The 12,832-nt window shown below is 46.6% G+C and overlaps 1 protein-coding gene across 5 annotated transcripts in view; it reads left to right on the top strand.

Moving 5' to 3' along the window:
* Mtus2 (microtubule associated scaffold protein 2) overlaps positions 1-12,832 on the top strand; it is a 373,086-nt gene that overhangs the window by 275,676 nt on the left and 84,578 nt on the right. For 4 of the 5 annotated variants that reach the window (NM_001374100.2, XM_017598434.3, XM_039089680.2 and 1 more), the window contains one exon: positions 11,316-11,414. In NM_001374100.2, coding sequence (NP_001361029.1) covers positions 11,316-11,414 — 99 coding nt within the window. Of the gene's footprint in view, positions 1-1,876; positions 2,242-11,315; positions 11,415-12,832 lie in introns of those variants that run through there. The other variant, XM_039089681.2, reaches the window with a different exon arrangement.

Raw genomic sequence — 12,832 nt, 5'->3', positions numbered from 1 at the left:
GACTGTTGGATGTTTGTTTCTGTAGTGTTATATAAAATGCTGTCTTTTACCCCGCACTAGATCCCGCACCGCAGTGCCCCAAGATATCTTCATCTCAGTCAGCAAAGCGTTTCACCCACTTTGCTCCATCCCATGTCACGCTGCCGATGGCGTCTCTCTGAACCTGGCAACAATCTCTCTTCCCATCCAGTTCCCAAGGCAGGTTGTCACCATGCCAGACATACACGTCTCCAGCCGCCACATACTCTCTTAAATTCAATTAAGTCGCCACATGAAAGAACACACAACATGATAACCTCTGATCCGATTGATAAGATATAATCGCCCACCTAGACATACAAAGTCCTGTACACATCCATCCCTTAAGAACACTCATAACAACCTGTAAATGTGCAGAGAGGAATCTTAACATCCGCCTCCATGTTCTTCCCTCTTCCTCCGGTCTCCTCCCCTCTAAAACTTTTCTCCTGTCCATCCTTCCTTCTCATCCAATAATAGGCCTCGTTCTATCTGGTTCCTGCCTTCGCCTGCATAATGACATCATCCCACAGGTGCTCATAGACATCCACCCCATCCACAGCCAGGCACTCTGTGAGAGCCTTCACAGAGTGAAACACTGTCTTGACTGCCTACGGAGATCCTGATGAATGAGATGAGACAACCCCTGTCCCTGTGTGGCACAAGGTGTCACTTAATTACACACTTAATTGTTTTGCTACATTTATGCTAAGTGCTGTGAAGGAGAAATGAATCGCAATGACACTGTGAGAAAGACGATGTCAGGTAGAAGCAGCCTGATATTTGAGAGAAGTTGCCAGGCATTGGCAATACGGGGAACTGTCTCCCCTTAAAAACTCAGTCTAGGGTTACTAGCAATCTGATGCCTTGCTAATTTGAACACACACATGCACACACACACACACAGACACACACCTCTCTATGTAAGGAATTTGGAAGCTATAAAATGGTCAAAGCACAAACAGCATAGCAGAGACCCTGGTTGATTTACCCTCTCTTGTCAGTTTGCTATGTGAAGGCCCTATCTGGCAATAATAATTCAAATGCCACAGGGTGACAGGAGAAACAGGAAGAGACCGTCTCTTTCCTCTGCTGTCCCTGTCCAACACTTTCATTGAAACCTCTGCAAAAATAGTATTTGATAACTGAGAAACTTTATAGGACATTCCTTCAAAGCCAGGCTTTGGGCAGCACTGACCCATCTTGACGGGAAGCCAGGAAGAAGCTGGTGTAGAACCAGCCTTGTGTGTGTAGACATTCTTGGAAAGCCGAGCCCTAACTTGAGAGCTTGTAGGCAGACTGAATCTAAAGGTTACAAACTCCTCCCACAGTTCTTTAGGGCTGTCCAGCAGTTGTACCAGTCACGTGGTGCCGGAATCTGTCCATGGTGCTAGGTGTACATTGCTATGTAAATTGATGTCATGGTGTTGCCCAGCCCCTTTATTTGGGGGAGTGGGGAAATCTTTTCATTTCTTATCATTGTTTTAAATTTTTTCCATTCCTTTCCAGTCTTATACGATGTGGTGTATTACATTGGTGCGATCTCAAATTCCAACAGTGGGTTTAGGAGTAGAGACAATAGTCTTCATGGGGTGCAGAGAAAAAACCTTACCTGGCCTCAGTGGGAGAGACTTGATGCCGCAGAGTGGGGGGATATGGGGAGGGGCACGCTCTCAGAGGCAAAGGGGAGAGGAGGGGGGAAGGGGGAAGAGCTCTGTGAGGGGGAACTGGGAGGGGGCAACATTTGGTATTTTAATTAGTTAATTAATTAGTTAAAAAAGAAAAGAAGGAAAAAGAGACAAATGCCAGTTAACCATCTGACAGGATAGATGGAAAAGAATAATACATTTTCCAGGCCGGGCATAGTCTTTGTATGCTGTGTCTTTCACCAGTCACTCAGTCAGCAGAGGTGCTGGGAGCTGTTCTTGGCCCCATACTTGGCTAGTCAGTAATGGCCCCAGCCTGGCTAGCACGGAGAAGAACACCACAGTCCAAAACCCCACCCCTCTGCAGGAAGCCTTTTCTTTCTCCATCCACACCCGGTCCTGTTACTCCCTTCAGCAGCCCCTGTTGCCTAGGATACAGATCCACACTCCATACTCAGAATGCCTATCCTCTGCCACTGCCTTCTGCCTGCCATCTTCTTCTTCCCAACACCCACCTTCTCCCCGACACCTGCTGTCTTAGGGTTTCCATTGTTTTGAACAGACACCATGGCCAAAGGTAACTCTTGTACGAACAGCATGTAATTGGGGCTGGCTTACAGTTTCAGAGGTTCAGTCCATTATCATCATGGCAGGAAGCATGGCAGCGTCCAAGTAGACATGGTGCTGGAGAAGGATTTGGGAGCTACATCTGAAGGCATCCAGGATGAGTGTCTTCCACAGGGGACGGGGCTTGAGTACTAGGAGCCCTCAAAGCCCACCCCCACAGTGATGTACTTCCTCCATTCCAACAAGGCCACACCTCCTAATAGTAGCACTTCCCATGGGCCAAGCATATTCAAACCACCACACCTGCCATCCCCCCTACATGCCGCCTTCTTGTACCCTCAGCTATTTTGGTAAGCTAAGCCATGCTGTATCCTTGTGACTTTTTTCCTGCTGCTCACTCTATCTTTTCTCCCTTTCTCTTAGGTTTTGGTTCCCACCCATTAGCTACCCAGCTGACACTCATTCCCCACACCCACTTACTGACCATGTAGCTGTGATGGCCTAGGCACTTGACCAAATTGGTGACTACCAACAACATGACCAGGATGTCATGCCAGATTTCACCTAAGGGCTCTCGCCTACCTTCCTAAACGCCAAGTAATGTGACATAACTCTGCTTTTCCTGTGCTTATAGATGGGGGGCTGGGCAGCTGACCACCACATGGGGTGCGGTCTGTCCTTGCCCAGAGCCTCTTCTCTTTCTAATATGCCCCATTTTCGTGAGATCAATTACAATTTACTGGATTTTCTGAATTGGCCAATGCAGAGGATGCCGCTGGGGATGAATATGAATTAGAATTGTCCCCGTGTCCCATAAAGACCCATTCCCCAGCTCCATCGTGGTCGCCGAGGAATCATACAGAGAACCAAAGTCAGCAAAGGGTATAGGGAATGGGACCTTGAAATACATAGACAATACGATACATACACAAATACAGTGCTCCAACCTAGGGGTGACTATTGATCCGTCAACATATGAGGGTGGAGACAGAAAGTGAATGGGAGTGAATGGGAAATGCACCTTCAAGTTACAAACGGAGCAGCATCAGCATAAATAGGGCAGACTGACACTGTCGTCCCTTGATAAGTGGGTTGAAGAAAGCAGGTTAATTGGCCAAAGTAACCAAGCCAGAAGATTGCAAGCTTGGATTAAAATCAAGCAGTTGAGTGCAAAGCTTGTATCCAGTATGTGGAGCTGACGCAGGGCGGGGCTGACACAGGGCGGGGCTGACGCAGGGTGGAGCTGACGTCAGTGGCCCATGTCACACATGAGGAGTTACCCAGCTGCGCATGAACCAGCAGGCAGTTTCTCTGCATGCATTCCAAGACCATCTTTCTTTTTAATTGCTCGCACCTTTTGCATTTTGAAAGAGCCGCTCCGGATATGTATCTGTTTCCACGTGACTATTGGAGAGGGTGGAGCAAAATTCTTAGTGAGCCTTGGTGAATGGCTGCTTCCTACCATGTAGAATTTGCATGGCAGGGGAATTGAAAATGAGCTTTGAAATTAGAACCAGATTCCCATCGTGGCTACCAATAATAGCTCTGTCCTTAACTCGATGGCTTAGCATCCCTACCCTTGCCTTAGAAAGAAGAGACTAACACCAACTGTGATGGAGTACACCAGGCTAGCTCTGTAGCCACTGTTCTGTGTTAGTCCCATTTGGCCTGCTATTTAAAAAAAAAAAAAAAGCCAGAATGGGTAGTATAGAAACAGCAGGCAATACAATTCCTCAATCTGCCTTTTTAAATACCATCATATTGGAGAAAATCTCCAAGGAGCAGGCAGAAGCCAGGTTCTATAAACATGGGTGACAGGGCTGAGGAGGTGGCCGGGAGGGTTAAGTGCTTGCCTTCAGTTTGATCTTCAGAACATAAGAAATTCAGGCATAGTCGTGCATGCATATAATCCCAGCACTAAGGAGGCAAACACAGGCAGATCTCTCTATGTCACTACCCCTAGTCTAATTGGCCTCAGTCCCAGTGAGAGACTCTGTCTGAAAAGACAAAGGAAATGAAGGGCTCCTGTGGAATAATGTCATCTGAGATGTCCCCTAGCTTCTGCATGCATACATGTATACCCCTGGCCTCTGCATGCATGCATGTATACCCCCATCTCTGCATGCATGCATATATACTCCCTGGTCTGTGCATGCATGCATGTATACCCCCTGACCTCTACATGCATGCATGTATATCCCCTGGCCTCTGCATGCATGCATGCATGTATACCCCCTGGCCTCTGCATGCATGCATGTATACCCCCTGGCCTCTGCATACATGCATGCATCCTCCCTCCATGCACCTGCATACACATGGATGTGTAAATATACATACAAACAAAAGTATTATCAATAACTATCTTATATTATTAAAAATTACCATTTTGGCATGTGTAATTCCTGACAATATGCTCAGTACATACAGTGCACAATCTCAGCCCTGTAGGGTCACTGTATAAATGATCATTTGTCAACTTAACACCCCTGGGTAGAAGGACCCTCAAATGAGGGGTTGCCTCCATCAGAATGGCGCTTGGACATGTCTAGAGTGCATTTCCATGATTGTTAATTGATGGAGGAGGACCCGGCGCCCTACTGTGGGCGGAACAATCCCTAGGCGGGTGAGCCTGGGAGTAGCTGTGCAAGCCAGACAAAGCCAGCCAGCAGTGTTCTCTGATTCCGTTCCTGCCTCCAGGTTCCTGCCTTGAGCTTGGCTTGGCTTCCCTGGATGATAACTGTGACCTGCGAGCCAAACAAACCCTTTTGTCCCCAAGTTAGTTTTTTTTTTTTTTTTTTTAGATTTTATTTCTTTATTATATATAAGTACACTGTAGCTGTCTTCACACACACCAGAAGAGGGCATCGGATCTCATTACAGATGGTTGTGAGCCACCATGTGGTTGCTGGGAATTGAACTCAGGACCCCTGGAAGAGTAGTCGGGTGCTCTTAACCACTGAGCCATCTCTCCAGCCCCCCAAGTTAGTTTTTATTGTGGTGTTTAGTACATCAAACTAGGATGGCGTGGGAAATTCATACATGTGTGCCAGAGATGCATACGGGTCTTTCCAAAGCAACACGGCTCAGAATCACTGAGAACCATTGATAGGAACAGCTTAAACTTCAGTTAACAACAGAGCAGATGCAGACACTGCGCTACAGGTCCGCAGTGGGCAGCCTTGTGGCAATGGAGGTGAACCACGGCACAGGCTGAAAGTCACTCACAGGATGCTTTGTGAAAATTGCCAGACTACGCAGTGTGGCTTCATGGGTACAACCTCCATAAACTCTGTGTATTGTGTATGAGAGCAGTAAAACTGTGGGGGAAAGCAACACGTGATGACTAGCTCCATCTTGCCCTAATGGGGAAGAAGGAGACAGCAGTGCCAAGCCCAACTGCCCAGGCATTTGCACGGCCCCTCCTGCACCTGTCTAGGAGCTCTGTGGGTTTTGGCTTTTAATTCACAGTATCATAGTGTTTTAAATCATCCTATTTTATTAAGAAAATCAGTAGAGGTCCGTATGAGCGGTATTCCATAATGCCGTCCAGTGGGCTCCTTGTAGCTGTGCCTGGAGAGATCATAATGAAAAAGAAGGAAAGGTATATTTTCTTTCCTAGTCTTCTATGGTCTAGGAAGTTTTAGGAGAAAGGCAGGGGTTCATTTAAATGTGTGTAAACTTCTTGGATGGCCGAAATTTGATCTGTAATCTTAGCCAGTTAATTTCATCTATCAAAAAACTTCAGGGGACAAAAACCAAAACAACAATTTAGCTTCCTGTTGACTCTGGTTTCCATTGCTGTTATCCCATTCGTTAGAAGCATCCATCATGTTTTTCTGTTTATTAAAAGGTAGAGCATAGAACAATTACCATTTTTTTAAAACAACCCTATTTTGCCTTAGACTGGATTTTCGTGGGGGGAGACTGATATATTGAAAGCATACAGAGGAAGAGATATTTGTTTGGTCCAGTGACCTTGGACATCATCAGGGGCTAGAGGCCATGTAGGCTGGATGCAAAATCCCATCCTCCCCAGAGCCTTCTCCTTATTTGACTGTGGGCCTCTCCATCCATTCATACATACATACATACATACATGCATGCATGCATACACACACACACACACACACACACACACACACACACTCACACACTCACACAGTCACTCTGGGCCAGGCTTTCTTCCCTGATAGTCTCCTGCCCTCCTCAAGCCCCCAGCTGACACATTCCCTCCTCCAGTGAAGCTCCCTCTGACTCTGCGCTTTCCCTGAAAGAGAAATCTTCACCACTCTCTGGCCTGGCACTCGCTGTGTTATGCTGCCATTGCTGATATGTCTGTCTCACGGACGTCTCCCTTTGTCTCTTTACTTGAAAAGCTGGTGTCACCTCAGGTGTACTGGAGTCGTCTGATGAAGCACGTGACGGAGTGACATGCTGGGGACCCTTTGGAGTGCAGACACTAGATAGCCATCAGGGTAAAGCCTCAGTAAATCTCCAGGGCGTCCTTCACTCCCTCTTATGTGGGCCACTGAAGGAGGAACTCTTCTCCTGGAAAGGGAAAACATGGGCCCCAAAAGCATTTATTTCATTATGCTCTGGAATTCATTTGAAAGTTTTTTTTTTTTTTTGGTTCTTTTTTTCGGAGCTGGGGACCGAACCCAGGGCCTTGCGCTTCCTAGGCAAGTGCTCTACCACTGAGCTAAATCCCCAGCCCCCATTTGAAAGTTAAACTGCCAAGTAAAACAAGGCAAAAAAAAAAAAAAAAGCGAGGGATAATTTGGGCTTGCCTCACTAAAACCCACTCCAACGAATAAAGCTTTATATGTATTGGTATCAAAAATGTAAATAACTTCCCCACCACTACTAACTTACACAAGTTTTCTCAGCCTTAATAGATCGGGAAGTGTGTGAAATCCCCTCGGAGAACTGGCGTATTTTCTTCCCACAAACCTATGCACTTCAGAGCTTCGCTCATTTGGTTTGAGAATATACAGACTTCTATTGCTATGACAAAGCTCCTTTATTATTAGGGTTGCTATAGCTGCAAAGAAACACCATAACTGCAAAGCACGCTGGGGAAGAAAGGGTTTATTTGGCCTGCACCTCCATATTGCTGCTTGCCATGGAAGGCACTCAAGCAGGGCTTGAACCCAGAGGAGCAGCTGATGCAGAAGCCACGGAAGGGTGCTGCTTACTGGATTGCTCATCATGGCTTGCTTAGACTGCTTTTTTTTTTTTTTTAAATAGAATCTAGGACACCAGCTTAGGGATGGCTCCACCCACAATGTGCTAGGCCTTCCCCCATTGGTCACAAATTAAGAAAATGCCTCACAGCAGAATCTTACAGAGACATTTTCTTTATTGAGGCTCCTTCCCTCCCTGTGACTCTAGCTTGGGTCGAGTTGACATAAAACCAACCAGAACAATAACCAAAAGCGACTCAAGGAGGAAAGGCTTATTGTACCTGCAGGTTATCCTCCATCAGGGAAGTCAGGGCAGGAACTCCAGGCAGGAACTGAAGCAGAGGCCATAGATGAATGCTTTTCTTACTGGCTTGCTCCCCATGGCTTGCTTGGCTTCCTTTCCTATAGCACCCTGACCACCTGCTTGAGGGTGGCTTTGCTCATATGACCATCAAAACAAACTGCACCTCAGGCCAAGGTATTGGAGGTGTTTTCTCAGCATGGGTTTCCACTTCCCAGTGACTCTAGGGCGCATCAAGCTGGCAAAACACCAGCACAGGAGGTCTCCAAATGCCCAGAGTTCACCCTGTCTCGGGTTGGTTTTATTTTCCACAGAGAAAAGAAACAAGATTACTTAGCAAAGATAACCAACTCATTGTACTTATGAATATTTAGTAAGTAGGCGACTCTTGTGGGATGCACTGTGTCGTGGGACCTCTGGGTGGGTAAAGAACATCTTCAGCTGTCAGGTAACGTGAGAGAAGACCAGAGATTGGTTAACAGCACCTGACGTCCCCACCCTCCCCCATGCTGGGGTCTGAGGCAGGTTCAGTGAGAGACAAAGCAGAAAGGGAGGTTGCTGCAAAGAGAGGCTGCTCTGGTTTGAGTTTGGAAATCACAGTGAATGGGAGGGTGAGGTTGAACTGACTGGAGAGAGAGACTGAGAGAGAGAGAGAGAGAGAGAGAGAGAGAGAGAGAGAGAGAGCACATATTTCCCCAGAGATGATGTTCTGCTGAGTGTGAAGAAACGAGGAAAGAGAAGAGAAAGACAGTTCATTGTCTCCAGGGCAAGCAAAGGGGCCTAAGCTGGGGAGGTAGAAGGAGAGGTTGAAGTGACAGTGAGTTTAACTGAGGCTGTATTGGGTGTGACTGAGCACACGGAAGCTGTCCAAAGTGAGACATCGCATGCAAATGGACCTCAAATAGTAGGACAGCCATAAACTGAGAAGCCAGAGGGAAAGAAACCAACATCATCAAAGATCATATCAAGAAAATGCTTCAGAACTGTAGGGTGCAGGTTAAAAGGATTCACCAGGTCTCTCTGCATAATAGATAAAACAAAGGCAACCAGGTACGCGAGGGTGGGAATAAGAGGTAATAAGAGTTTTTCAAGAAAGTAAAGGAGATCACTCACAAAAGGCTGAGCTTTATCCCAGTATTAGGCTTGTCATTAGCAACCGAGGAATCCAAAGAGAAATCGCTTTGCATCTCGGAATGAAGTGACCACAACATTAAAATTTTGAATTAAAGTGAGCATTTGATCGGAAGGAATTTTGAGCAATGGGAAAATTAAAGAGAAAAAAGTTAGTGGTGTTCTGCCAAAATAAAGAAGCTGGCCATGAATCCACTAAAGAAGCTGGCCACAAAACAGGAAGCCATTAAAGAAGCTGGCCACAAAACAGGAAGCCACTAAAGAAGCTGGCCACGAAACAGAGAGCTACAGGAATCTAGAAAACATGAGCCTCACATAGGAAGAGTCAAAAGCTTAGGCCAGTTGGAGGGCCAGGCTAGACCAGTAAGGTCTTCCAGCCAGCCTCTGCTAGCCGGGCTCTGGTCTCCTAATGGTGACACAGCTTCTGCAAACAGTATTACCTGCCTGAAGATCTAGTGTCTGGACCTGGGAGCCTCCAGGGGCCACTTTATACTCAATCCATAGCACAGAGGGAATGGGAACCCTTCTACCTAAGTCCCTGTACTAAGAGAGGCTGCGGGGGCCAGTTAGAGGGGTTGTTACAAAGGTAATAGGAAACGGAGGCTTGGGGGAGGACAATTAGGCAGGCCAGGCAGGCTTGTGACATGTTGAGCCTCAGCCCAGAGAATTCTAGAATCAGACTGCCAGGCCTTCTTGTCATTCTATGCAACCCAGAGACTATTGCATACTGTGTGTGTGTGTGTGTGTGTGTGTGTGTGTGTGTGTCCACTCGCTTTACTATTGCTTTGAAATGGGAAGAATGCAAAGCCATCAAAAAGCCATTCAACACTATTGTTTAGAACTTAGTCTGAGGAAGCCTCTAGAAAGCTTAATACAGGTGCTATTTTGTGTGCTTACATGAAACAATACCTTGAATTCTATTTAAGAGCTGACATTTTTATTGTGGATGTCTTTCCATGGCAGTATAATAGATTTTTAATGACAGTATAGTACTCCATGGCTTGAATGTGTGTGTGTGTGTGAGTGTGAGTGTGTGTGTGTGTGTGTGTGTGTGTGTGTGTGTGTGTAATTTAGGTCTTCTTCGGTGTGAATTTTGTTGATATTCACATGTTCATTGTTGTAAGTGATATGCTGTCTTTGAGCACATATTTTGCATGCCTGGGGGAAGTGCCCTATTGTGAGATTTGCAGAGGTGGAATCTCAAAGTGGAAGCTATCTGCACTTCAGAAGTTTCCAGGTGGGGCTCTAACCTGTGCTCCAGGAGAGAGGGATGGGAAACTCAATTCAGACTAAATAAATAATTCGTGAGAAGCTTGCCTGTAAAGTAGGAAACATGTTTGGTGACTTTTGGAGGCCACTAATGTTTCTCTGCTCGGTTCCGCGGAGTCTCGGTCTCTCCCCCTATTTGCTGGTCTAACCTAAAAGCAGAGGACAAGGAGAGAAGCAGATTAGCGCTGTGGCGGTTGCCCATGATAGCTGGAGAATGGAGCAGTAGCTGGGGTTTCAAGGCCTCCAAGGCATGGACCTGAGACGTCTCAGCAGACCTTCAGTGCGCATGCACTATCAACCCTCAGTAACGTTCTCAAGACCGCAGAGCTGAAAAGGGGGTGGCGGGAGTGGATGTATTCCAACAGGTTAAAACCCCAAACTACAGGCAGCAAAAGATGATAATACAGCATTTGAAAGGGAGAAGGGGAATCGGCATAATTTAAATATCAGGGGAAGGGCTGCTCTGCAAAATGAACGAAGAGTTCTTACATATTGGGGAGAGAAATGGGCTTGCTGAATGATTGCCGTGCAGTCCTTTGGTGTCTGTCAGTAATTGCATGCCTGGCTTGTCAGCTGGCGTGGGCCTGGATTACGTTCTCGCACTCACCATCCGGTGGGAGCATGAATGACTTGAGCTTTCAGAGAGAAGGTACTCCCCCCAACCCCCACTTCCCCACCCCCCACCCCCCACCCCTCCCACCCTCGTCATCTTCTGAGTGCATCTACTCCTGCCCTAGACCACACACTTGCCCAGGCAATCCCTCCTGCAGAGCATGCTGGGATAGTTCTTGGATGCTAAACTACAGCCCAGGAGGCCAGAGAACTCTGGATCACCTCTGAATGAAAATCAATTAGAGCTCTCCCAAGCTCAGCCAGCCAGCAGGGTTTGTTTTTTGTTTTTGTTTTTGTCTTTGTTTTTGTTTTTATCTATCCCTCCCCTCCCTGTCTTCAGTAGACCAAATTTGTGCCTCAGTACAGTGCAATTTTAATTCCCTGGATTAAAATGAGGTCACGGTTTAGTGAGACCGCCAGAGAAAGTTGCGTTATGAACACACTCTCCCGGCCACAGGGGCGGGGGCGTTGACTATAACAAATTACCCCGATATTTTCTTGTTCTGTTTTCCTTTTATCACGTAGTTTTTTCCACAGCAGCTTTGCTCGTAACCGGCCTTTTCTTCTGTTCCTCTTCACCATCTGTAGGAGCGAAGAAAGAGCCGCAGAAAGATCCAGAAGCTAAGAAGCCTGCCGTTTCGTCGCCCAAGAGAACTGCATCTGCTACCACGAAGCTTCACTCGCCAGGTACTTACACACGTGGTCAGTGCTGGAGGGCGAGGCCGTTCAGATGGCATTGATGGATGTACACCAGGCTGACACACACACAGGCTGGTTTTCCCGGTTCCATACAAAAGGAACCTACCAAAGAAAACCAAGATGTTCTGCCATGAGAGAATTTCTTTGCAAAGGAATATATGCTCTTATGAGAACATATAAAAGTATAATATATAAATAATACATAATATATAAATATATAAAAATCATGCAGTAGGAAAAAAGTCACACTTTGAAGGTCTACACTCAGGAAGGAGTATTTCATAAAAGGAAGAGAAATGAACTGTATGTGAGAAATCTAGCTTTGAGCTGGGAGGTGGCGGCACACACCTTTGATCCCAGCACTTGGGAGGGAGAAGCAGGCAGATCTCTGTGAGTTTGAGGCCAGCCTGGTCTACAGAGTGAATTCCGGGACAGCCAGGGCTACACCCAGAAACCCAGTCTTGAGAAAACAAAAACAAAACAAAACAAACAAAAAACCCACCTAGCTTTGGACTGGTTCCAGTGTAGGCCTAAAATATAAGAATGTTTTAAAAGTAGAAATGTAGAAGTATTTATATTAGTGAAATGCCAAACAGTTAATAATTAAAAATCAGTATATATGTTAAGCCATCTATATGTATCAGGTGTAGATATTGGTCAGTTTCGACATGAGCACTCACCTGTGGACCTACTACCTTTCAGTCAAGAGAACACACACCCATCTGCTCCCAAATGTCATGATCTACCTTGTCAGGCCCACGTGCCCAGGCCTCCATACCCCTAACCCAACCCCACCCATTTCTAGTCTGGTCTACCATAGTAGTTTCTGTTTCTAAAGTCTCATATAAATGGAATCACATCACGGGATGTGTTGCTTTTTTACTGTCTTCTTTAATAGACCCGGCCTTTACCCTGGTTAGTTACTGTTCTGTTGCTGGGATGAAACCCTGTGTCCTGTAGGAGAGGAGGAAGCTCTGAGCATGTGAATCCCTGAGTACATGTGGGCCGTGGGCATGGGCTCAGCATGTCAAGGACCCCTCACCCCTTGGCCTCAGTCTCAGAGGGAGAAGTGTGTGCAAAATGTCCACCATAGCTTTCTCCCATTAGGGGGTTTGTGATGGTTTGAATATGCTTGGCCCAGGAAATGGCACTGTTGGAGGTGTGGCCTTGCTGGAGTAGGTGTGTCACTGTGGGCATGGGCTTTAATACTGTAGCTGCCTGGAAGTCAGTATTCTCCTAGCAGTCCTCAGATGAAGATGCAGAACTCTCAGCTCCTCCTGCACCATGTCTGCCTGGACACTGCCATGCTCCTGCCTTGATGATATTGGACTGAACCTCTGAACCTGTGAGCCAGCCCCAATTAAATGCTGTCCTTATAAGAGTTGCCTCGGTCGGAGTTGGGGATT

This window comes from Rattus norvegicus, chromosome 12 (genome assembly GCF_036323735.1).
Source record: "Rattus norvegicus strain BN/NHsdMcwi chromosome 12, GRCr8, whole genome shotgun sequence".
NCBI lineage: Eukaryota > Metazoa > Chordata > Mammalia > Rodentia > Muridae > Rattus > Rattus norvegicus.
Note: the sequence above shows the minus strand (reverse complement) of the source record. Positions and strands in the feature narration are given on the sequence as shown.